At 47.3% G+C, this 26,056-nt stretch overlaps 1 protein-coding gene across 1 annotated transcript in view; it reads left to right on the forward strand.

The window, feature by feature from the left end:
• The window catches only part of JAG1 (jagged canonical Notch ligand 1), a 35,090-nt gene extending 12,624 nt beyond the window's left edge, over positions 1-22,466 (forward strand). Inside the window, exons 4-26 of the mRNA XM_036876195.2 lie at positions 2,459-2,713; positions 4,431-4,491; positions 8,359-8,489; positions 8,740-8,859; positions 9,298-9,411; positions 10,648-10,761; positions 11,355-11,468; positions 11,871-11,917; positions 12,252-12,425; positions 12,816-12,966; positions 13,810-13,974; positions 14,443-14,556; positions 15,084-15,197; positions 15,285-15,398; positions 15,540-15,656; positions 16,141-16,168; positions 16,616-16,701; positions 17,816-17,929; positions 18,567-18,676; positions 18,769-19,002; positions 19,205-19,336; positions 19,523-19,673; positions 20,504-22,466. Coding sequence (XP_036732090.2) covers positions 2,459-2,713; positions 4,431-4,491; positions 8,359-8,489; positions 8,740-8,859; positions 9,298-9,411; positions 10,648-10,761; positions 11,355-11,468; positions 11,871-11,917; positions 12,252-12,425; positions 12,816-12,966; positions 13,810-13,974; positions 14,443-14,556; positions 15,084-15,197; positions 15,285-15,398; positions 15,540-15,656; positions 16,141-16,168; positions 16,616-16,701; positions 17,816-17,929; positions 18,567-18,676; positions 18,769-19,002; positions 19,205-19,336; positions 19,523-19,673; positions 20,504-20,961 — 3,218 coding nt within the window. The 3' untranslated portion in view covers positions 20,962-22,466. The remainder of the gene's footprint in view (positions 1-2,458; positions 2,714-4,430; positions 4,492-8,358; positions 8,490-8,739; positions 8,860-9,297; positions 9,412-10,647; positions 10,762-11,354; positions 11,469-11,870; positions 11,918-12,251; positions 12,426-12,815; positions 12,967-13,809; positions 13,975-14,442; positions 14,557-15,083; positions 15,198-15,284; positions 15,399-15,539; positions 15,657-16,140; positions 16,169-16,615; positions 16,702-17,815; positions 17,930-18,566; positions 18,677-18,768; positions 19,003-19,204; positions 19,337-19,522; positions 19,674-20,503) is intronic.
• The last annotated feature ends 3,590 nt before the right edge of the window (positions 22,467-26,056 follow it).

Consider the following 26,056-nt stretch of genomic DNA (forward strand, 5'->3'; position numbering starts at 1 on the left):
GCCTTGGTGCCCTTCCTTTGTTAGGAGCTATTCTCTAAGGCTGGCCTTCTGTCATTAGTCCCCCAAGATCATTTCTATTCTATTTCAAGAGTGCAGTATATATACAAAGCTTTCTCCCCCACAGCAAATGGTTTCAGTTTATTGTACTGATCAGTAGATATGTAAATATAAATAGATACACACTTCAGGATGGGTTTTCCTTATAGGTTGGCTTTCTAGGCCAAGGCTCCTGTCAAGGTTCGTGGTAGGCATGGTCCTCAGGTTATACTCGGATTGCCTCTCATGCCCACCTGTATGGCCTGCAAGCTGTTATGGGTGCTTCGTGCTCCCCCTGCATGCGGTTGATGATTGCAGGAAAGCCCAGGAATGTCCTTGTCCACTCATAAAGCTGGCCTGCCAAGTGAACTACTGCAGTTGTACATATAATGCCCCATACTGATAGGAAGTGTGATTCGGGAGGCTACAGCTTAGAAGAAGCAGGCAATAAAGTTGCTCTGTGTAACCCAAATGCCAGAGAGTATGTCACCAACATACCGGACTCCCTGCCCCTCAGCTGTTAGGAAAAACCTATCACACAGGTGCCAAGTTATATAGATCTCTTAGCCCCGTCGAGGATTCTCAAATGATTGCCTTCACATTTCCTGAAAATAAGGAGAAAGCATACTAGGCCCCTGAAAATGACATGTCAGCCTTGGCCTTTAGGATTGCCCAGGATTCCTGTCTGAATTGTTCGTTGATCCCTTCCCTAGAGTAGCTGGAAGCCTTTGAGCCATGGCTAGTGTTTAAATAATTCCTTTATTAAGATCTCATAATCACTTGGTAATAGCTCACTACACTTCTTAATTGAAGCAGCAGAGCAAACACACAGTTAATGGAGGGACATTTTTGTCATTCTTTGGCTGTGTTTATTTGCAAAACTTAGTAAGGTTACCTGCAAGTGGCTGTGTGTGTGCTGGGGTGTAAGTCCACAGGTATGTGGGCTTGTCTTGCCCACACGACAGTTAAACCCAGAGGGTGACCTCTGGAGAGGGGTCAGGAGTAGAGCTGGATGAAGCCACCCTAGGAGTCCTTCTCTTTTGGCCACCTGTAGGGTTAGCCTGGTTGTGAATGAGCACAGGCCCTGAGCCTAGGAAAATGAGTGTGGGTGGGTAAGAATCACAAAGGCATTGCTAGCAGGTCCTAAGTAGTCTCTCCAAGGTGGCCTTGAATTTGACAAGGTGATAAAGGGTTGGTGCCGGCAGGTTTAAGAAAGCAAACACAAGACCAGGTTGGGGTGCTGACTCAGTGCCTTGCTTCCTTTTCACATCCTTCCCCTGAACTCTGGCACCTGGTGTTGGGAGCTATTTTTTTTTGACATGTCTCTTCTCTCAAACTAGATTACAAATGACCTCAGGGCAGGGACCACTTCTTGCTCCTAAGAGTTGCTTGAGCTGTAGGTGTGTTTATTTTCTTCAGTAGCTCTTTAAGGAGCATGACTTGGCTCAAAAAAAACCCTCAATCTACCTGTCTCTAAACCTGGTTGAATTATTTCTAATCTGCCTTCCAGGCAAAGGTGAAAGGTGAAATGCATCAGGTTCATGGTATTGCTACATAAATCCCAGCTTAGAAGGTGGCAACGTTTATAACTTTTTTTAAAACATAACTCCTTGGCTTCCAGTGAAGAGTTTGGAAGTAGACAAAGCCTAAAGTAAGACCCAAAACTCTAAAACCAGAAGAGAAAGATTGCTAACCTTTACCTGGAATAATGAAATTTCCTCAGGAGCAGCATTCTGTTGGGTGCTACTTTCTATAATATGTAAAGAGTTTTTGCAAATCATTAACAATGCAACAGAAAATTTGGCAAAGCAGAGAAATAGGTAACAGTTCATGGGAACAGATACAAATTTGTCAATGTGTGCAGTGCTCATCATCACTTACATGCTAATTAAAACAAGAGATGCTTCTTTACCTATCAGGCAAAGATCAGGAAGTTTGATAACACAGTGTTGGCAATGCTATTAAGAGACAGTTTCCTGTGCTGGTGGACAGGATGAATTGACAGGGCTTCATCTATGGTAGTGTCTGGTTATCTGTGGGTGGAAATGGGTTGATTATACATGCCCTCTTGATTCAGCATTTCCATTTCTAGGATATTTCCTCCTTCAAGAAGCACACACATGGGCAGATATGCTCAAGGATGTTCATTGTGATTTTGCTTAATAGCAAAAGACCAAAACCTAAATGCACGTATGTCAGGAACTAAGTAAATTATTTCACTGTATGTCTAGATGATGAAATATTACACGTCCATTAAAAGGGCAACTATAGGATAATGGTGATTGCCTCTGGGGAGGGGCACAAACTTCATTTTCTGCCCTTTGGTACTGCTTGAATTTTGTATGACGTACATTTGTTGTCAAAAATAGCTAAAAAAGGATCAGGAAAGAAGGCTCTGATGTGAATTTTCTTTTCCCTCTAGAACCTGACAGCATTATTGAAAAGGCTTCTCACTCAGGCATGATAAACCCCAGCAGGCAGTGGCAGACACTGAAGCAGAACACAGGGGTTGCCCACTTTGAGTACCAGATCCGCGTGACCTGTGATGACTATTACTATGGCTTTGGCTGCAACAAGTTCTGCCGACCCAGAGATGACTTCTTCGGACACTATGCCTGTGACCAGAATGGCAACAAAACTTGTATGGAAGGCTGGATGGGCCCTGAATGTAACAAAGGTGTGTGGGCATGAGCAGGTGGTGGGTTCATCAGTTCTGAGCGGCTGTCACTTTTGGTGTCACTGTCTCACCTTGACACCCATCAGGTGGCTTTCTTAAATGCGGGGTGGGGGTGAGATTTTGGCTATTTTCTAGGCTTGAAGCATGAAAATGCTGGGTGTAGAAGATGCTGTTGGTGCCCCATCCCCCTGCTGCACTAAGTGTTGGCAGCTAACAGCTCACAACTGCTGCTTCTCTGGAGCATTGTTCCTGGCCAAACAGGAGCCATTCCATGTTTCCGTCCCTCCAATTCAGTCTGTGAGTGAGGGATGTGAGGGTACAGAAGCCAGCTCCTTTGTCCTTAATTCTGTGCTCCAGAGCTCCTTAGTTCCTGCTCCAGAGCTTCCCCTGGGATCCCAGACTCCAGCCAAGAACACACCTTTGCTCAGCATCTTTCCCTGCCCCATCTGCTGCCCTCAACTCTCTTCTCCTGTGCCAGAATCCCCTCCTCAAGCTCGGCTCCCAACGACCCTGATTTAAATAGATGCCAAAGGGGACTGACTCAGTAAGCCTGGTCAATGTCTGAATAGATGGTCCTGTAGGAAACGAAAGCTCCTGAGCTCAGGGTGGCCTTATGGCAAGCTTTTCTTGGGCATTTTGGGGGCTACGGCTTTGAAGGGGAGGGAGCCAGTGGTAAGCCTTAGCTTTCATGGTTGTGTAGGATTGGACCTATCCACAGTAGGATAAGCTTTTTAGATGTGCTGTCTGCTGTCCCAGCCCCTTCTACAAGAATTCAGTGACTTACATATTCACAAATGTTCACAGAATTAACTGTGGTCTTTACCTTTACAAAGCTTCTAATTCATAACAGATGGGCAATTCTAATTACCATATAGTGAGCCCCCATGGAAACAAGAATGTACTCGTATTTCACATAACTAGGTAAATTCTTTCAAGATAAACTCAGCGCTAATTTTTGAACTGTGAGGGGCAGGACAGAGAGGTATTTCAGGTGTCCTGGGCGTTTCTTAAATAACTAGAGGCAAGACTTTTAAAAGGATGGCATATCTGGGATCCAAATGAAAGAACTGATTACATACATCTTAAGTAGTTGGTGTTCTAAAAACGAGTAACAAAGCTATCTTTGGTATTTTTTAATGTCCAGTTATTATTACTATTTGTTTGTTTTAAAATAAAGGAAATGGAATTACTTAGTGAAGAAACTGCAAAAGTGTCTCCAGCTCTGGCTGCCAGATTAGGCTGCCGAATGAAGCCAGGCTGTTTGGCTTTGTTAGTCCCCTGGGATTTTTGAGACACCAGGCATTTGGTCTGGGGGGTTTTGAGGAGGCTGGGGGTCATTTGAATGAGTCCTCATGGGACAGGGTGGGGATAATGAAGACGGATTATACCTCCTCTTTTTTCTTTTGGCCAGAGTGGGAATTGACATGGAGCCAGGGTAACTATTGTTTAGACATTCGGAGCCCCTCTTCCCTCACCAGCTTACCTGCATTTTGTTCCCCAAAAGTATCATGTTTTGAGGCTCTGCTGGCATGGCCTTGAAGTTTAAGGCTGGAGTTGTTATTTGGGGACCTCCCATCTTCCCACTCCTTACAATGGACTTGATATAAGACCTCGTAAAATCATGGATCTAGTAGGCTTTCTGTATGAGGCCATTTTCATGGCAGTGGCCATGCAAGAAGCAGGCAGTGTTCTGACATCCTTCTCTGTTGTTTTACAGCTATTTGCCGACAAGGCTGTAGTCCCAAGCATGGGTCTTGCAAACTCCCAGGTGACTGCAGGTAAATGACTAAACTGTGTGTATTTTTTTTGTTCAGTGATTCCTCTAATGCAAGAGGGGGACTGACTTAATTGTGAATATTCCTCTTTAGGAGACAAGAAAGCTTTAAAAAAAATCAAATAGGCACATCCGAAGCTTATTAAATTATAGCAGCTGTCTGATGGAATGCACGCACTTCTCTGGGGAAAAAAAAAAACAAAAACACTTATGGGCCTGGGCAGTGACTTCGTGTATTAACTGTTCTGTAAAGTGATAACACGTTTTTGTAATCTTCCCCTTAAAGTGCTAATGGACTAGCTGTGGAGGGATGTGGGTTAGTTTCTTTGCGTCTCTCTCCTCCCCCAGCCCCGTTTTGTGTCGCCCAGCGCAGCCCTCCCCCACTTTTCCCATCAGTAGGGGAAAGTGGAGCATTCTTCAGAATGGGATTAGTGCAATCTCCTGGCCCCTTGGCAGGCGGGAGCCAGGTCAGTGCTGAGAGGTTAATGGCTGTGCTGGAATCTTGTCAGTTGAGCCTGATGAATGTAGACTTTTGCTGCTGGCCTTTGAAGTCTGTTCTTTTATGGTCCCAGACAATGCAGAAGCTAAACAGAGACCTGCCCCAACTGCTTCATGATTACAGTTTTTGGAGCTTCTTGAAATGTAGATTATGCCTATTTGGGAAGGGCTTATTTCAGGAAATATTACTGGTGTCTGTGACGTTTTGACACGCTCATACTTTACTCTTCCTCCTTCCAAATCTTAAGGATTAACATATTTAATGTGACACTAAATAGGTCCTTTGGGCCTGTCACTTTTGCCCCCAAAGCTGCCCTGGTTCGAACCAAGGGAAGCTTTCGAAACAGTCTAAACCGGACATTGTACTAACTGGGGCTCTTGTAGAGTGCGGGCGTTAAGTGCATAGGTCTGGGTTTGTTTAAAAACTTTACTGGTTTTGTTGTTCCCAAGTAGACTTAGATACCTTTTCCTGGGTGCACATTCTTCCAGCCCATCTCTTCTCCCTGCCTTGAAAGAAAATCAAAACAGAACCTTCTAGCGCAAGAAGTTCAGGTTGTGTCCTGCTCCAGGACTTCGGCAATAATGCCCCCAAACCTTGGTACCCAAAGTGTGACTCCCTGAATTAACCAGGGCACCATCCAGGTGCAGATTCCTGGGTACCATCCCCCACCCCCTGAATCCCAATGTCTGGGTTTGGCAGTCTATATTTTGGCACACCCACCCCGTGAGCTTCCTCCTCAGTATATTTTGAGGACAGGTACTTTACTGAGAATTACCTGTGCTCTTTACTTTTACAACTCACTCCTCCCATACAGCAGGAAGGGACCCTGAGCACTGAGGCTTAAGCTGAAGTGACAATCATGGCAGCTGGAAGTCACATAAAAACAAGTTAACCTGAAATAGTCGTTTCCTATGCTTCAGAGAGATGATGTCCTGGAGGGCTGAGGGTGTTCACATGCCAACCCCCAGTTGGTGGCAGCTCCTGAGTGTTTAACAACACAACTGTCAGCAGGACTCCACCTACCTCAACTCTTCCTAATTAAGGGTGTTCTGGAGAAGGTCAGGTGCACAGCACAGTTAGTGACTCTGGGCCTGCTCAGTGCTCAGATGACTATCAGCAGAGGCCGACCCCGATTTCTGCTGCTGTCATCAGAATAAACACACTGCTGCGCAGGGAGGGCCCTCCCAGCCAGAACAACAGGCTTTGTTTCCAGAATTTAGCCCTTTCTCTTCCGAAGTCTCCCTCCCTCTCCCTGCCCAGACATGCACCAGTGCCCTTATTTACTTAAGGGAGGACTTTCCCACATGTCATTTGCATAGTCTTCCAGCCCATCTCTTTCTCCCTGCCTTGAAACAAAATCAAAACAGAACCTTCTAGCATAGGAAGTTCAGGTTGTGTCCTGCTCCAGAAACAGTTGAATGGCAAGTTACCTGTAAGTTGCCTTTTGGATTATGTATTACAGAGGTGGTGGTAGTGGTTCTTGTTTTTTCTTTTTCCACATGAGAAAACTTTACTGGTTTTGTTGTTCCCAAGTAGACTTAGATCCCTTTTCCTGGGTGCACATGCTTGCTTTATTGCAAGCCTGCCAATAATATCAAACTTAATTATGAATCATCATATGAGGAAAGTCACTTCAATTTCTCATGAGAACCTTAATCATATATTATTAAACTGGGATAACTTTGTGGAGGCCTCCTTTAGGGTCAGTATTTTTATTTGTTTTCTTTTGAAGTCATCTGTGGCCTCTTGTTCCTTTTTTTTATACTTGGGGATCCAGCTCTCATTAATTAAAAGAGGTGAAGTTGGGTCCCCAGCTGCCTCCTCTTTTACTAGGCCAGTTGAGGTGTAGAGAGCCTTGATTTGGAAGGGAGTAAGACAGAATATTGGTATTTCCAAATCAGTTCACTCCTAATAACGTACAAGCTAAGAATATCCATCTTTTGCTGAATGGATATCTGCTCCCTCCCACTAACTTGAGAGTCTACCTTTTAAAACATTTCTACCAGATTTATTCTGTTTGTATTTCACTCCTTGAAATGGTCACTTGTCATTGGGACCGATGTTCCATCCTAACATAAACCAGAATCTCCTGATTAATTAATTGTAAGCCACACATTCTGGTGGCTCTTTGTATCGGGGTGTGGATGGCTTGCCTTTAGAAGTGAGGAAGTGGTCAGTCAGGATTCTCAAGGGTTAAGCTGATTGTCTGCCAGTGGGTGATCAGCGATCCCTGTAATTTTCCCGTGACTGGGATTTGCTAGCTTGCCTCCAGCCCTCTGGAAACAGAAAGCCTCTCCTTTTTGGGAATGCCTGCTTTCCAGAGCTGCAGCGGAGCAGGGGAGGCTGCTTCTGACCATGGCTGTTCCCAGGTCCCACTAGGGAAATACTTTCCTGTCCCCGTTCCTGGCTCACCCCACCTTCCCTCCATAAGTAGGCCTTCCCCCAGCCCCGCCTGCTGGTTAAAGCTGGATTTCTGAGAAGGCAGTTAAAGTTTCAGAGGGTTTGAAACTTGAGGGAGGGCAGTTGAGATGCTGCCCTCCATCCCACTCCAGGTAAAGGCTTGTGTTTGTGTTTTTGTTTTGGGATCAAAGGCACCAGTTGGCCTCCAAAGAGTCATTATAAGAAACCTGAATCCCTTCCCCAAAACTAGATAAACTGAGGTGACCTTTTTTTTTTTTGCAAAGTGAGAAATTAACTATAAAATAAATGGGCATGAGCCGCCTCGGTATGGGGTCATGAACTGTCTGTGCAACTGGTTCCAAGTGCCGCTGCTTGCCGCACCCCCTGCAGACACGGGTTCCCAGGTCTCACCCTGCCCTCGCTGAGCAGGGTGTCTGCTTTCCCTCCCCAGCTGGTCACACAAAGCCTCCTCGCAGGCAGTTTACTGCCACACTTGGGTGTCTTGTTGCATTTTTGTGCTCTAGGGTCATGACTTGCTGTTTAGACGAAGCACCCGGTGGGCTGCTATGTAGAAATTGCAGAGAGTGCCATTTTTTTGGAGACTTTCACATGGCTATTGTCACTGGAGAGTCCTTCCCTTCCCTCTCGGGCCCCCTGATGAGGCCCTGAGGCTGATTTATTCCACACCCCCTCCCCTGGTGCATCATGTAAGCCTGAGAAGACCGGCTTTGTGAAGGGCAGCCCCACGCTGGCCTCTCCCCAGACAGCCTGCTTTTGTCGGGAGTTGCCTGGGAGGGGACCTCGGCCCAATTGTGAAAATGTTTATTTAGAGGGAGACCCTCGACAAACCTTGAAAGTCTACCATCCTGCCACCAAAAACAGAAAGTGGCCTGGGCTCCTTAGCCTTGTTTCAATGGCCTGGATCTCCCTGAATGTTCTCCATACTGAAGGTGCTGTGCTGTCTGTCCCCAGGTGCCAGTACGGCTGGCAGGGCCTGTACTGTGACAAATGCATCCCACACCCAGGGTGCGTCCATGGCACCTGTAACGAGCCCTGGCAGTGCCTCTGTGAGACCAACTGGGGTGGCCAGCTCTGCGACAAAGGTACGCCCCTTGGGAACGAGAGCCGGTGGGGTGGAACCTCGGAAGGAGCTGTGGTCTTGAGAGTGGGACGGCTCTTTCTTTTTACTTGCAGGAGCTTTTTATTTTGAATCTGTTTGAATTTGCCTTTAACACTATGGTTTGGGGTTTCTTTTTTTGTGTTTTTTTTTAAGAATGGGTCTAGAAGGGTGGTGGGTTAGCAGCCTTTATAGCCTCCTCTGAGGGACTGACTTTTCTGGGGTGTCTTTGGCAGATCTCAACTACTGCGGGACTCACCAGCCCTGTCTCAATGGGGGAACTTGTAGCAACACAGGTCCTGACAAATACCAGTGTTCCTGCCCTGAGGGGTATTCAGGACCCAATTGTGAAATTGGTGAGTGGTCCAGGTGGAGCGAGAGCCCTTGGTTTGTTTTTTATACGCTCAGCTTTAAAAAAATAAGTGCACCTAAGGACTCATAAGAAGATGAAACATCCTTCAAAGGTAAGACTTGTTATCCCAGCAGTTCCCTGCATCTTTGAAACTTCAAGCAGCTCAAATTTTGAGGGTGATTAGCGTAGAAGGCAGCGTGTTTGCGATGCTGGGATCCCAGCTCGGAGATTCCTTAGAATGTGGCTGGAGGCAGCTTAGCAGGAAAGATGACTTCCTTTCTTCCCTAGACTCGGCAAGGTTATACCACAAGCTTGCTTTTGTTTATGTTTTTGAAATAAGCTTGACCTGGTGGCCATGTGTGGGATTTGGTTGGTGGGGAGAGGGCATACATAAGTAGTGAAAAGCAGGTGTCCCTTGCCAACTGCCATCCTGGTTTTGCAGCGGAGCACGCCTGCCTGTCTGATCCCTGCCACAACAGAGGCAGCTGCAAGGAAACCTCCTTGGGGTTTGAGTGTGAGTGTTCTCCCGGCTGGACTGGCCCCACGTGCTCCACAAGTAAGTCTGGGTTTGGGCCTGTGTCCTTTCTAGAGGATCTTTGTATGAAGATAGAGTTAGGGGCAGGTAACTGGGCTCGTGGTACGACGTCAGACCACAGGGATGGTCTGCCTTGTCAGGAGGGGGTGGATGAAGTCAGTGTTCTGGCGGGAGTGTGGCCTGAGCTTCCAGCCTTGGCACATGGGAGTCCCACTGGCACCCCTGTCCCACCTTGCTAAGTTAGCACGTGTCTGCTTCCAGAGGAAGCCTACCCCTGGATAGCTCCTGCCTTTGCATGTGTCCCTTGGAGCTATATCTCCTCCAGATCAAATCATAGTTATTCTCTTGCAGCCATGGAGAGGTTGCCTGCGGGAGAGGTTGTCACTGCTGAGTTTTGTCATGGGGGCAGGTGGCCCTGAAAGAGGGAACCAGGGTGTAGAGTCACCACGGCTGTGAGAGTTGGCTGCACATCAGAACCACCTGGGTGCTGGACGTACAGATCTCTGCATCCCATGGTTGCTCCTCAGAGTTGGGGAGTCACTATTGTTTAGCAAGCTCCTGATTTCTGAGGTGCAACAAGGCCTGAGAACCACTGTCATCAGCACCCCAAGAGCAGCATGTGGCTCGGTTAAGGTTCTGGGGTCGGATCACCTTGACTTGCACCGAGACCCTTGCCCAGCACTTGTGGCTCATTACCTCCCTGGGCCCTATCTAGACAGGGTGGTAGAAATTCCCATCTTCTAGGGTTGTGAGGACTTTATGAGCAAACCCACCGAGAGAGCCTGGCACCTCCTAAGTAGGCAGAGATGAATTGTTCAGGGGCCCCTGTAGTCCAGTGCAGAAAGTAAGGGGTGGGAACTCTGGGTATATAATTTTGGGAAAACTCTAGAAGCAAATAAGAATAAGGTTTTCCACTAGTAAAGAAGAGTTATTTTTCCTTCATCTCCTCTTAGCTCCCTCTGTGTCATGATGAAACTCCCCTTTACAAGTAGAGAAGGCAGAGAGAGATGCCTGTGCTACTGGATGTTCTGGGGGTGCCAGCTGGCTTGATCTGGCTCCCTGCATGTTGAGGTTGGGGATTAAAATGAACTGGGGCAGTGGGTCATTTAAGGCTAAATTCAGACCTGTTGTCATTGTAGTGGTCACTTTTGCTGGTGTCTGGCTCTTAAATGAAGGCCCCTCATTGAGGGTTGGTGTTAAGTTATCTAATGTCAAATGGATTGAGATTAAATTGCCAAGCCTCTTTTTGTTGGATAGACATTGACGACTGTTCTCCAAACAACTGTTCCCACGGAGGCACCTGTCAGGACTTGGTTAACGGATTTAAGTGTGTGTGCCCACCCCAGTGGACTGGCAAAACGTGCCAGTTAGGTAAGAAAATTCCTGCACCAAAGTTGTCTTTGATAATCAGAGCTGTTAAGGGAGATGAGCATGTGGCTGGCAGTGTGAGTTTGCACACCATCATACTAAGTAATTTATTACCAAGAGTCCGCAGGCCTGGGAGAAATAACTTGAATGCAAATGGACTGGCTCCTTTAGGCCCTGTGGGAAAGTCGTGGGATTCCTTGAACCATGTCAATCGTCTGTCCGAAGAGTGTTCAGCTGGGTTCCAAATGGGGATGATTTCATGAGGAATGAGCTGTCTGCATTCTTTTTGCCACATTTAAATCCCAGCAACTAGGCTGTGCTGGGTTTTGTGCAGAAATGCCTGGTGGCATTCTGCTGGTGGCCAGTTGTTAACCAGCAGCGGGAAAGTTATCAGTTAGCATTCCTTATTGGATAATGGCTAGGGAGAGGGATCAGATGTTCAAAATAGAGGGAAACTCCTATCTCTTATTTAGCTAGCTTATTAAAATATCTCACATCTCAGACAAACTATTGGTGTGGTGATTGGGGGGAAGGAAGGGGAGGGCAAGGGGAGGTTAAAACTCCCTTTCTCACTGCTCTTCCACATTTTCTTTCAGATGCAAATGAATGTGAGGCCAAACCTTGTGTAAATGCCAAATCCTGTAAGAATCTGATTGCAAGCTACTACTGCGATTGCCTCCCAGGCTGGATGGGTCAGAACTGTGAGATAAGTGAGTGATTTGGATTTTCATGAAGCTCGAGTGTTGAAAGCATTTGCCAATATGCATGCCGACTCCAGTTCAAGACTTGAGTGGTAATAGGAAAACCTTTATAGAGGGAGTATTTTTGAAGAGGGAGTGATCAGTGCAGAAATGAAAACACACTTTATCAGTCTCATTAGCTGGCAAAATGGCCGTATTCTGATAAGGCAGCTCAAACAATGATGTGAAGTTTCAGTAGCTCAGTCTGGAGGAATTAGGGAGGGTTCCCACCCAGTGTAATAACCTTATCTCGGAAGCCCACAGGAAATCTGATTGGAAGCTTTTATCTGTTCTGAGCTGAGAAGGCTTTTCAATTAAGCCCAATTTCAATGTAAATTGCCCCTCTAATATGATGACTTGTTTATTTTTTAGATATTAATGACTGCCGTGGCCAGTGTCAGAATGACGCCTCCTGTCGGGTATGTAAATCTTTGCTTAAATCAGAGCCTTAATGACTGACACACATCCTAAGATTTATGTGACCCTCGATGAGCTGTTTCTGGAACAGTTAAAAGTCTAGGTGAAAAGTGATTCCTTGCAAGTTTCACTCAGGCTCATGGTACCCCCAGCCTCCTGGGAGTCATCTTAAAGGCAAGAACATGGAAATTCCTCTCACACATTTTGAGAGGCTTGCATTTGGCTGTTGTAGTGAATCAGCTGAAGCACAACAGTCATGCTGACCTGCCGAAGCCCTGTGTGGAATACATAGAAAAAAAAGCATGTGTTTCTCTCTCCCTCCTTCTCCTCCTCCAGGATTTGGTTAATGGTTATCGCTGTATCTGTCCACCTGGCTATGCAGGCGATCACTGTGAGAGAGACATCGATGAATGCGCCAGCAACCCCTGTTTGAATGGGGGTCACTGTCAGAATGAAATCAACAGATTCCAGTGTCTGTGTCCCACTGGTTTCTCTGGAAACCTCTGTCAGGTGAGCAGTCCAAGAGCCTCCAGTGGCCAAGCTTTTATGAGGCGGGGTGTCTCCTCCCCCCTCCCGGGTTCCCCTCTTGACTCTGGAGTCTCCGGGAAATCTATTAACATCCCATTGACTAGGGATCTCTGCCTGACAAATGCTGGTAGAAGGAGATTGATGAGTGATTTTCTTAGAAGGGTCAGTGGCCTGTCGATTGGCTTCTGGGTCCGTTTTGTCCCCCTGGCTTGGCTCTCCCACCTGGACAGCCTCTGGGACGTAAGTGGATGGCATGCAGCGTGAGAAGCAGGTGAAGGGTCAGATTACAGCCTTGGCTGCCTCCGGAGGAGTTATAGTCACCCCTCTGTTTTACTGTTTCCTCTCCCCCGCCCCTGCCCTGGGCCCTTGCAGCTGGACATAGATTATTGCGAGCCCAATCCTTGCCAGAACGGTGCCCAGTGCTACAACCGTGCCAGCGACTATTTTTGCAAGTGTCCTGAGGACTATGAAGGCAAGAACTGCTCTCACCTTAAAGACCACTGCCGCACCACCCCCTGTGAAGGTACGTCCCTCCTCTCTGGCATCCTGGCTTGTCTCCAGGCTTGCTCCCCTCTCCCTACTCTTCACTGCCCTTCATACTCTCAAAAGTTGAGAGGTGAGGAGATTGAACCCCTCATCCTGATGGTTTAGGAAAACCAGAACATGTGGAAACAATCCATTCAGGCCTGCCAGTGGGAGAATGGGACTAAGTAGCCCAGGGGAGAGAGTATGAAATGGGTGTAGCATTCCAGTTCTGGGGTGGGCTAACGTGCAGGGCTGACAAATTCCTTAAGGCAGTGCCGTCAGGAAAACCTGCTGCAGCCGGGGGGAATGTGGGTGTTTTCGCTGTCAGGTATATAGCTGTGGGCCACATGCAGCGTAGAGCAGTTGGAGTGTGACTAGTCCAACCAGAAGTCTTATTGTACTTCACTTCAATTCATTTAAACAGCCACACATGGCTCGTGGCTGCTGTATTGGGTGGCAGGTTCTCTATATTTGTCCTTTAGCCTTTAGTATGGTTAAATTAGAAGGAAGTGAAGCTGGTCCATCTTTAGCAAGCTTCTATCAAATGGGTAAATGTCAAAAGTAGGATGAAGAGGGTCCACAAACTCCTAAGGTTCTTCGGCACAGAGCAGGAAGTTGCCTTTAAAAAAAAATCTCTCTACCTGGAATCTCAACTTGCCTGGCACAGTGCAACATGGCACAGTGCCCAAGTCTTGGTCCCCAAGGTGCCTCTTGATTTCTTAGCCTTGATAGCTAAAGGGTACCTGTTTCCCATAAAGCAAGCCTGGTGTGGGTCCTTGGTCTAGGAACGTTGTAACTTAAAGGTCAGTGTCCATGATCTGATCCTGAGTCTGTCTGCTAGTGATTGACAGCTGCACAGTGGCCATGGCTTCCAATGACACGCCGGAAGGGGTGCGGTATATATCCTCGAATGTCTGCGGTCCCCGTGGGAAGTGCAAGAGTCAGTCGGGAGGCAAATTCACCTGTGACTGTAACAAAGGCTTCACTGGAACCTACTGCCATGAAAGTAAGACCCCTCTTCGGGGCACAGTGCCCTCCACCCTGCTCTGCCCAGTTCAGGGAGCATTTTTAGTTTGACCCATTGAAGTGGAGGCTGGTGAAGGTTTACTGTTACCTCTAGGATCTAAGACTGAGTTGTGTTTAATTTATGAGATCACTGATCCCTCTGAGCCTTCAGCATGTTGATTTTAGAATGTTCTGGAGTCTGACTAGTTTGCATTGGTCCTGCATTCCATAGGAGTTTTTTCCTAGTCCCACCAAGTAGCTTAGCTGGAGAGGGCACAACATAAAGTGGGTGGGGCAGTCTCTGGAGGTCTGCTCAGTAAGCTGCCCAGTGAATTCAAGCGAGAGTTGTGATGGAGTTGAGAGTGTGGAGGGTCCAGGTGCATTTTCTGAGGAGGTGAGGTGGCCTGTAGAGGTGCCTGGCCCTGGCCTCTTGTCCTTTATTCACCCATTTTTCATTTTCCTTTCACAGATATTAATGACTGTGAGAGCAACCCCTGTAAAAATGGTGGCACTTGCATCGATGGCGTCAACTCCTACAAGTGTATCTGTAGTGATGGCTGGGAGGGGGCCTACTGTGAGACCAGTGAGTCTGTGGCCCTCTGGGGACAGGGATGCAGGGGGTTTGGGGGAGAGTCAACATGGGAGCCCTTTTTATTCATGGAAGTTTCTGCAAGTTAAGCCCCAGCAGTTCCTGCCCAGGAACAGCACCTCCTGGGTCCCATTGGCTTTCGTTAATGCTGGTCACAGCAGTCAGTGGGCAGGACTTCTGAGGAGCTATAGACTCAGACTGTGTAGTTAGGATGATAAATACCCCACTTGCAAAGAAAGTAATCATTTTGTTTTGATTGTACTTCTTGCCTGTCTTGATTTTAATTTCTGTGGGAGTGAAAGGCCCACGCCTAACTTGTGGCATTACAAGTAACCCAGCTGGGGGCTCCTTTATTCCTGGACAAGGGTGATTGTGTTGAGTCCTGGGATTGCTCACCTAGTCTTGGGACTTGGAGTGGCAAGGGCAGGGAGGATGGCCAGAGAAGAGTGCAACTCTTCTGTGTTGTGAAAGGCCTGGAAGCATCTTCATATCTTTAGCTGGCATCTCCTCTTTGATTCTAGACATTAACGACTGCAGCCAGAACCCCTGCCATAATGGTGGCTCATGTCGTGACCTGGTCAATGACTTTTACTGTGACTGCAAAAATGGGTGGAAAGGAAAGACCTGCCACTCACGTAAGTGGTAGCTGCCGGGCCTCCCTTCCTTTTGTCTTCTGTGAGGGGGACTGGCCAGGGGCTCACACTGAGATCTTGCTCCTCCAGGTGACAGCCAGTGTGACGAGGCCACATGCAACAATGGTGGCACCTGCTATGATGAAGGGGATGCTTTCAAGTGCATGTGTCCTGGAGGCTGGGAAGGAACAACCTGCAACATAGGTAGTGTCGTGCCCCACATGAGATGCACAGTGGGCATGGCCACCGGAGCACCTATGACTGTTTTTCTGGGTCTGGCTCTTGCCCCTGCAAACTGTCCCTGGATCCTCAGGGAGCATGGTCTTGTCTGCTCTTGTCTTGTAGGCCGAAACAGTAGCTGCCTGCCCAGTCCCTGCCATAATGGGGGCACCTGTGTGGTCAATGGCGAGTCCTTCACGTGTGTCTGCAAAGAAGGCTGGGAGGGGCCTATCTGTACTCAGAGTGAGTGTCCCCCACATCCCCTTGACCTCTCCAAGGGCTGCAGGAGCACATCCCGACACCCTCGGGGACTTGCAATGGAAACCAAAAGCAAGGCTGTTTGATGTCTGCTTCTGCATCACCTGGGTCTGTTCTAATGAACTTGATGGGATGCAGCCCTGACCTGGGCATGAGAAAGTCGCCAATGAGATAAGTGGAGACAGATGGTGTCTTGGTTCCCAGCTCTGGTCTGCCCAGAGCCTGCCTCCTTCCATTCTCACACCCCCTTCCATCCTGCCAGGGCCTCTTCCTGTGTACAAGTGTCCCACGGTGCATGGAACAAAGTGCAGGGCAGGCCTGGTTCCAATTGAGTGGAGGTCTTAAGCACATTTGCTGGTGTTAACTGCAGTTTATCATATGGGTGTTATGGAAATGGCATTTTTACTTAGGGCTCAGGCTGCTTTGCCTGATGAAGGTATCACGATGAAGCTGTCCTTTTGCTTTGCAGATACCAACGACTGCAGTCCTCACCCCTGGTAAGCATGACAGCCTTTTAAGCTGGTACTTGTTGGCCTCAGTGTGGGTGGGCACCACCCAGGGGTCTTGTTAAAAAATGTGGGTTCAAATCCAGGAGGTTTGGGGTGGGGCTGCAGACCCTGCCTTTCTAACAAGCTCCCAGATGAAGCCCATCCTGGTCACGGACCACACTTCAAATAGGCAGGTGCATGTTCATGCAGAGCAGTGATTCTCTACCTTGGCAACACACAAGAATCACCAAGGGAGCTTTTATAAGTCCCAATGCCTGGGCTGCAACTGAGACCTGTGCAATTAGCCTCTCTGGGGGTGGGACCCATGCATCAGTATTTTCAAAGCTCCCCCAGGCTATGGCGAGTGTGGCCAGGGGTGAGAGCCACTGATCACAGCTGGCAGGTGGAGTTGTGGATGGGGAGGTTGATAACAGGCTGTCTTTGTTTTCTTCTCAGTTACAACAGTGGCACATGTGTGGATGGAGACAACTGGTACCGGTGCGAGTGCGCTCCTGGCTTTGCAGGGCCTGATTGCAGAATAAGTAAGGACTGCCCCAGCTGGTTGTCCCAGGGGCCTTGCTCTCCACTCCACCCCTCAACTTGAAAATTTTCAACTTTAAAAAGCAATTAAGGCCACAGTTCCTTTAAGTAGACCTGACAGGCAAGTCATGTCTTGCCTCCAGCTGGGATTAAGGTGCCCCCAGCTGGATCCTCCCAGGTAGCTGCTGGCCCTTCCTTGGCTGGCACAGCTGTCTTGTAGGTGAGAGTGCCAGCCACAGAATTTAATGATTCCTCTACTGAGATCCTAAGGAAAGAGTGTGCTTTTCCCCATAATGAACCTGAAAGTGTGCACACGCTGATGTTAACCACAGGTACACTGGTGTAGGATGAAGCTAACAGCAATGGAAGGAACTAGAGCTATGGGTTCCAAAGGCTGGATCAGGCCCCAGTTAAATGATTAAAATGGGGGCATGCAGTGTAATTTTTCAGGAAGTTTAAAGTTCATTCTTGATTTCAAGTCTTTTCCTACCTTTTTACATGTTTTGTTCTTCTGGAATACAAAAACATGATAGAATAGTTTTTTGTTGTTCCTACCCAAATTGTTTGAATTTATTAGTGCTTGAGGTTCCCCATGTCTGGGACTGAGTGGACTTTGACACTAGATATGGGTGCGTTGTATCTCTTTCATGTTTCTGAATCGTGTTGGCAAAGTACAGACTGGGGGCCAAATCTGGCCTGCTGCCTATTTTTGTAAATAAAGTTTTATTGGCACACAGCCAAATACATCTGTTCATGTACCATGTAGGGCTGCTTTCATGGCTTGGAAACAGTTGCGTAGCTGTGACAGAGGCCACATAGCCTGTAAAGCCTAAAATATTTGACCCTTTTTAAGAATTTTGCTGACCCTAGCTCTTATTTAATTAAAAATTTCCTGGAATTTTTTGATTCTCTGGAAATGATTCTCAGCTGTTGGAAATCAGGCTAGTGGTGATCTTTTGGGGGGCTTTTGGAGTACTGATGTTCTGACTACATGATGAAAATTCTTCAGGCTTATACTTAGGATTTATATGCTTTTTTGTCTATATGCTATGTCAATTAAAACAAAAACATTGTTGCCTCTTCTTGGAGCCTAAACTTGAACTCTGTTTCTCCTAGACATCAATGAATGCCAGTCTTCACCTTGTGCCTTCGGGGCGACCTGTGTGGATGAGATCAATGGCTACCAGTGCATCTGCCCCCCAGGGCACAGTGGTGCCAAGTGCCAGGAAGGTATGTGGTCCAGGCTCCAGCTGCCCCTGTGTCCTATGGGATGAGCAGGCACTACAGTCACCACGGTCACCATTTTGGCTGTTTGTGAATGGGCACTGTGCTCAGGGAGAGACACGGGGACAACAGTGGGGACCACAGGCAAGGGAAAACTTGTAGGATCCTCTGAGAACAGGGTAGCTGTTAGTCAGCTGTTGGCACAATTAAGCTGTGTAACAAATCATCCCCAAACTTGGAGGCTAACAGCGAGCAAGTGTTTATATTGCTTGTGGACATGCAAGGCGGGCAGAGTGATAGGTGCTGTGAATTGGGCTTAGTTCTGTTCTGTGCCTCCTCACCCTCCTGGACCAGCAGCTATATCTGGGGCATGTTCTCCTCTTGGCAAGTGGCAGGCTTGCCAGAGGCCAAGCTCACCTGAGAGCTTCTGCACATCCCATCCCCTACCTCTGTTAGCCAAAGCAGGTTCCATGGCCACAAGCAATGCGGGGAACTGTGGGGAGGGATATATACCCTTGCTGTCATGGGAGGAATATGGTTGTCACGTGGGTGAGGGCATGGGTATAATCATTTCTCAACAGGGATCAAGAGAAACATCTACAGAAAAGGAAACTCATTGCATTCATGTGTCTCCACCTTGCAGTTTCAGGGAGACCTTGCATCACCATGGGGAGTGTGATACCAGACGGGGCCAAGTGGGACAAAGACTGCAATGCCTGCCAGTGCCTGAATGGAAGGATTGCCTGCTCAAAGGTAGGTGCAAGGGCTGTCACAGGTCACTTGTGCTGGGAATTGCTGCTGAGGGTCTTTCTCCTGAGCTGCCCCTCCCACCTCTCTGTCTCCAGGTCTGGTGCGGCCCTCGACCCTGCTTGCTCCACAAAGGGCACAGTGAGTGTCCCAGTGGGCAGAGCTGCATCCCGATCCTGGACGACCAGTGTTTTGTGCGCCCCTGCACTGGTGTGGGGGAGTGTCGGTCTTCTGGTCTCCCGCCGGTGAAGACTAAATGCACCTCAGACCCCTATTACCAGGATAACTGTGCAAACATCACGTTCACTTTCAACAAAGAGATGATGTCGCCGGTATGGAATGACTCTTTTCGCTTGGGAATGGTGATGTGTGTCTACATGTTCTGAAGTGGGGGTGTTAGAGCTTGGGATTTTGTTCTCCTTAACTCCCTGTCTTAGAGCTAAAGCTCAGCTTGAAACAGCCCAACTTCCAAGGAAACAGCCTTTTTTTCCCTTCCAGTATCTTACACATGTGTGCATTTTTTAAATATTGTAGGGGCTTACCACAGAGCACATTTGCAGTGAATTGAGGAATTTGAATATTCTGAAGAATGTTTCTGCTGAGTATTCAATCTACATAGCTTGTGAGCCTTCCCCTTCTGCAAACAATGAGATCCATGTGGCCATTGTAAGTATTAAGCCTTATTCACACTTCATTATTTGATGGCAAGGCAGTTAACCAATGTCAGTTAATCAGTATTCAAATGGAGCAAATACACTAAAAGAGAGCTTAACGTGTGTTGCCAAGTAGTTTTGAAGAAAGGCTACTGCTGAGTGTCTCCTGACCCACTGGTGTGATGATTTCTTTTTCCAGTCTGCTGAAGACATACGGGATGATGGAAACCCTATCAAGGAAATCACGGACAAAATTATAGATCTTGTTAGTAAACGTGACGGGAACAGCTCGCTGATCGCCGCTGTTGCAGAAGTGAGGGTTCAGAGACGTCCTTTGAAGAACAGAACAGGTAGGTTTTAAGTGGGAATGGTTTCTTTCTGTGGTGACTGTCAAATCAATCTTGTCACGCCATCCAGTAAAACTACCAGGTGGGGAGTGACCTGAAGGCTCCCTCCCCCAGGAGCCCCATTTGATGAGAAAACTGGCAGTTGACATGATCAAGGTCATACAGACATGGGCAGAGATCCCTGACTTTGCCCTTACTAACAAGCTGGGCTCCTGCAAGGAGGTGCCCTCACAGAACATCCATTGTTTCTAGAGCCACAAAGCCCTTGGCAGAGTGTCTCTGTGCCTTGAGCTCGTGTCCATGCAAAGCCCACCTTGGTGTTCTGGGTTCTGGGACAGCCCATCCCATGTGCTGTGAGACACTGGTGTGATAGACAGCTTGATGAACTTGCAGGGCATCCAGACTCCCCTCCTGACCATCACTGTTCTAGTGAGATGAGAAATGGGCACATGAGTTGGGGGAAGGGGGCATTTGAGCTATTCACGCGCAGATAGGGTTTCTGATAATTCTGAAAAACAGATCCTATAATGAGCTGCCTGCATAGGCAGACTCCCCTTGACTGAACCAGACGCCGCCCTGCACACACAGCTGGAGCCTGTAAGAACTGCTGCTGCACCTGGTCTCTCTCGGGACACATGCCAGGGTCTCCAGGGGCCCTGGTCCCAGCACTTACCCAGCTGTGAAGTGACAGTATGCAGTTGTGGAAAGGGTCTTGTCCCCATGGCACCCCTTTTAGGGACTAAGAACAGGAGAACCACTATTGGTATTTCTTGGTGGGTTGGCTCTTTTTTTTTTTTTTTGGAGAGTTGATTGGTTTTGTGCCTGCCTTGCAGATTTCCTAGTTCCTCTGCTGAGCTCTGTCTTAACTGTGGCATGGATCTGTTGCTTGGTGACGGCCTTCTACTGGTGCGTGCGGAAACGGCGGAAGCCCAGCAGCCACGCGCGCGCAGCCTCCGAGGACAATACCACCAATAACGTGAGGGAGCAGCTGAACCAGATCAAAAACCCCATTGAGAAGCATGGGGCCAACACTGTCCCCATCAAGGATTATGAGAACAAAAACTCGAAAATGTCCAAAATAAGGACACACAACTCCGAAGTGGAAGAGGACGACATGGATAAGCACCAGCAGAAAGCCCGGTTTGCCAAGCAGCCGGCATACACGCTGGTAGACAGAGAGGAGAAGCCCCCCAACGGCACGCCGGCGAAACATCCAAACTGGACAGACAAACAGGACAACAGGGACTTGGAAAGCGCCCAGAGCCTAAACCGGATGGAGTACATCGTATAGCAGACGCAGGCACTTGGCGCCGCTAGGTAGAGTCTGAGGGCACTCGGGGCTAGTAGTTCGTTAAACTGTCGTGTCCTATTCCAGCCTGAGGCTGTCGTTGACTTGGAATCCCTGTGTTAATTTAAGTTTTGACAAGCTGGCTTACACTGGCGGTGGTAGTTTCTGTGGTTGGCTGGGAAATCGAGCTGCATCTCACAGCTATGCAAAAACCAGTCCACAGTGCTCTGGGGCACAGGCAGCCGACACATCTCCGATCAGGCTCCCGGGAGAAAGCAAAGCCCGGCCGTCGGCCTTGAGCTTCCACTTCTGCCAGATGTCCCGATGGGGATGCAGTCTTAGGAGCATAGTTTTTATTTATATTTATTGACTCTTGAGTTGTTTTTGTATATTGGTTTTATGATGACGTACAAGTAGTTCTGTATTTGGAAGTGCCTTTGCAGCTCAGAACCACAGCAACTATCACAAATGAGTTTATTATTTATTTTTTTTATTGTATTTTGTTGGGGAGGGGGGGGACTTTGATGTCAGCAGTTGCTGGTAAAATGAAGAATTTAAAGAGAAAAAATGTGTCAAAAGTAGAATTTTGTATAGTTATGTAAATATTTTTTTTTTATTAATCACTGTGTATATTTGATTTATTAACTTAATAATCAAGAGCCTTAAAACATCATTCCTTTTTATTTATACGTATGTTTAGAATTGAAGGTTTTTGATAGCATTGTAAGCATATGGCTTTTTTTTTTTTGAACTTATTTTCTTAATTATGTGTTGCCTTTAAGCCAAAATTAAGGTGTTTGAAAATAGTTTAAGACAATAGGATGGCCTTCCGTGCCTGGAATACTGGTGGAGTTTTTTTTGTTTTTTGTACAACATCAGATATTTAAAACACCTTCTATAGTACCACTTTAAAACACGTTTTAAGGACTGACTGAGGCAGTTTGAGAATTAGTCTAGAACAGGGTTTTTTTTCTGCTTTAGACTTGAAAAGATACAGGTGATCTGCTACACAGCAGTTGAAGGAAACAGGCTGAGCTCTGATTTAACGCAGGCAAAATGTTGAGTGGTTGAATCTCATTAAAAATGTTAAAGTAATTGTGTGAAGTTGGAAGCACAGCAATCTTATTTTGTAAATTTTGATTTCTTTCACCATTCGTATGTAATACTGAACCACTTGTAGATTTAATTTTTTTTTTCTACTGCATTTAGGGAGTATTCTAATAAGCTAGTTGAATACTTGAACCATAAGAGGTCCAATAAGATCACTGTTTAGATTTGCCATAGAGTACACTGCCTGCCTTAAGTGAGGAAATCAAAATGCTATTACGAAGTTTAAAATCAAAAGGCTTATAAAAAGTAATTTTTGGTTCACCATTGAGACCATGAAGATACTTTGTATTGTCCTATTAGTGTTATATGAACATAAAAATGCATCTTTGATGTATTGTTCCTGGCAATAAATTTTGAGAAGTAATATTTATTAAATTTTTTGTATGAAAAAAATGGAAGTGTGGCCTCTTGTGAGCTTATGTAGTTCTGCTTAGCTCTGCCATGTGCCTTTGCCACCCTGCCAAGTCTGTGCTGGTGACTGAGGTCTGATAAATAGCTTTGCTTGATAGGGGCACGGACGAATAACTGAAAGCCTTTTCAGCCACAAAAATTCATCTTAAGTTCTCCACCGCAGAGCTGCTGTGAGAGCCCATCTTGGGGGCCTTGATTCCCTTGTTATTCAACAGCAAGTGTGAATACTGCTTGAATAAACACCACTGGATTAATGGCCTGTAGTGTGGAGGTGAATTGTTTGTGAGCACTCACAGGAAAGCCACCACCCTAAAAGGGTCTTAAATTTCTGGGAATTGGTGTTGGGGGATGAAGAGGGAGACTGGATGCTTTTTCTTGGCTACTTGGATTATTATTAGTGCCCAGCCATCACGATAAACCATCTCGTGGCTTTTGTGCCCACATTTGCCTCTGGGTGGCTTCCTCCCTGCACAGGTGGTACTTACAAGTTTCTGGGGTTCAGGCCCATTTCAGCACCTTGTCCCCAGGGAGTGTTCGGATGGCCTTGCCATGCAGCCTTGGGGTGCCAGGAGTTGGGGCTTCCCTGCTTTTCCAGGGTCAAGCTGTCCCCCCACCTGTTAAGGGAAGGAGAACTGGTTCTCACTGGTCGCTGCTGGGACCAGAAGTCACTACAGCCTGCCGTCTTATCGGGGGTACAGTAAGCTTTGCCTCTGGCCCCTCTGCAGTCAGGGCCAAGCTCAGTAATGGGCACCTGGACAGCTTCCAGCAGCTGCGCGGAGCTGCTAGGAGTTCCTGCTGCTGATTAGGAAATGAGAGCTTACCCGTCCTCAGAGCTGCGACATTCGGGCCTCCCACCACCTCCAGTTTTCATAGTGTTACTCCAGCTGGAACAACGAACTGAATGGATGACGAACAGATGGAAATGTTTTCCTTCTTTCATTCTTGAGAAAGCTTTTTTTCTCTACCAGGCTAGGAGTTAGGTTCTCTGATGGGCATCTTGTTTACCGATGGATGATGGGCTCTCCATGTCACTGGCTCCTTGTGCTGGAGCAGACCCCAAGGGAGTCGGAGTTAACAGTGCGGCTGGCTTGTTGGAGAGGCAGCCTGAAGGACCTGGACAGCGATGAGTCTGGCTTCCCATGACCTCTCCCTGCCCTAGTGGAGCAATGCTTTCTCTAATCTCTGCTGGTAGACAGGTGGTTTCTGCAAGGTGAGGTCAGAGGGAGGGGTCAGTTCTGTCCTGGTACAGACCCAGTAAGCCAGGACACAGCCTGGTTTACCAGCGGTGAATGCACACATTATCCTGAAGCAATATTTTGCTCTGGTGGTTTGTAAACTTGGATTCTTCAGGACCCCAGAATTCCTTAGGTAGTTGCCAAATGCTTTTGTGCCAAGAAAAAAATCTTAATGAGCCTCTGCAATTCTTTATTCCAGGAGGGAAGTGATTGTGCGATTGACACATGGTATTTGCAGAAATTTCTGCCCAGGACTCTGCCGGCAGTGGGAAGGTACAGCTTGGGCTTAACTGGGCACAGCCCAGACCTGGGACCTTAACTGCAAAGGGCAGCTTTCCCTTTTCTCCAGGTAGAAGGAATCAGCAAGGAAGCCCTGGTTATGCTGGGGCCAGAGAAGTGGCCCAGGAAAAGAAGGGACTCAGTGCCTTTCCTCTTTCCCAGGAACATTCTGGGCCCTCTTTAAGCAGGCCCTGGAAGAGAAAGAATTTTTAGCCCACAAACTTGGCTAGACCTCCAGCGTTAGACTATACCGTGCCTCCAGGAAGGAATTTAGATGAAGTTGCTTACTTTAGAATGGGAAGCTGTCCTGAGAGTCTAGTCTTACACATTGTACTTATGACTGGGTTTCTCCTAAGTGCAGATTCTCAGGCCTAGCCCAAGATGAGCCGGAAGTGGGGCCAGGGGAATCTGTATTTTCAATAAGCTTTCCCCTCCTCCTCCTTCCTCCCCGGCTTAGGTACAGTAAAATTTGAGAACAACTCTACTAAAATGCTAAAGTACCAGCTCTTCATTAATTACAATGTTTTTCCTCCTTGTTAAACTGAACTAAGTAGCCTGGAAGCCAGTTTGTTGCTAAATTGCCACCTGACATCATTTTTAAGTAAAATAATTACACTGCCCCTTGAGCAAGTTGTGGTCTAAATACTTCATGTATATTGGCTGACCTGAGGGGTCAGTGAGTCAAAGTTAACTTATTGGCTACCATTTCTCAGGTAGTGAAAAGCCAAAGGAAGCAGAGCACGAGGCTTCCCACCTTTCTAAACAGTGTATCCCTGTCCATCCAGAAGTGAGCAAGTGTGTGCCTAAAAACCAGTTGCCTTTGAAGACAAAAAAAAGTCCTGCAGACCTACAGAGGTTTTCAAGTTGGGCTGAGCTATGTTCCATCATTTCCGCTTCAACTGTGGCTCTTTCTTGCCTCTACTGGGAGTGAGAAACAGGAGTTCAGAGGTTCCCGGTCTGGGAGGACACAAGCACTGGGTTATGGGAAGCCTCCTCCTGCTAATGTGTATTTATACTTGGTAAGCTCTGATTCATCCAAGCATTGGAACAGAAATCTGCTTCCTGAGGTTCTGTTTTTAAATAGATAGTTTGCAAAAACAACAATTATTTTTCTTAACATTTTTTTTTCCACCCCACAAGCAGCTAAACATCCTGGCTTGGGCTATGTCAGTCTGCAACAATGCCAACAGACAGCTTGGTTATCAAAGGCAGAAGGGTGCCCCAGGGCACTTGGGTAGGGTTCTGGCCCCAGAAATCTTAAAAACAGTTTAGAAACTACTAGGGCTCTCTTGTTGCTTCACTTCAAATCCACTAGATATTTCTTAGTTTATTAAAAACAACAAATTTCCCTTTGTGAACAATTGCCTTTCGATGGTTGTTAAAAGTAAAAGCAAACTGGGGGGGTTTCTTAGAGGGCTTCAGGGATGGCTGCCTGGCACGGTACCCTCTGAGATTGTGGGTGCTGCTCCCTTGCCTTGGACATAAAATTCTACCTGTATTACTTGCTCTTGCATGCCGGGCACAATCTTCCTGGCTTACAGTGTGTTTCTTTCAAGTCCTGGGCAGTTTTACAAGTTTAAATTATGTATCATTATTCACGGTCTGGTGTTAACCTGTGATATGTAAGTTGAGAAAATTAACTTGGAGAGTGAAGGCCCTTATATCCACCAAGAAGCTCGAATGGAAGACTGCTCACTGCTTATCCCCCATTTACCACTCCCCCTGCAAATATCCACAGCAGGGCACCCAAGAGTTGAATTATCCAGAGAGTAAAAGCAGATGCCAGCAACAGGAAAGTGACAGCTTTGTTTTAAAGAGAAGCTCTCCTGGCAGGGCCAGTGGGGCTTCTGCATGAGCCCTGAGGGGAATACAGGTTTGCAGCTGGCTTCCTACTGAGTACTCAGGCAACGGAATGGCTGGCCCCCTCTCTGCACCTGAAGAGTAAAGCTACTTTACTTCATCTGTGCTGAGAAACGTGCAGTGGAAGAGATTTTATCTTAAGACTCACTGGATGTTAACCCAACTGGAAACCTCGCCCATCAAAGGATGCAACCTCCTTACTT

This window comes from Manis pentadactyla, chromosome 5, assembly GCF_030020395.1.
Source record: "Manis pentadactyla isolate mManPen7 chromosome 5, mManPen7.hap1, whole genome shotgun sequence".
NCBI lineage: Eukaryota > Metazoa > Chordata > Mammalia > Pholidota > Manidae > Manis > Manis pentadactyla.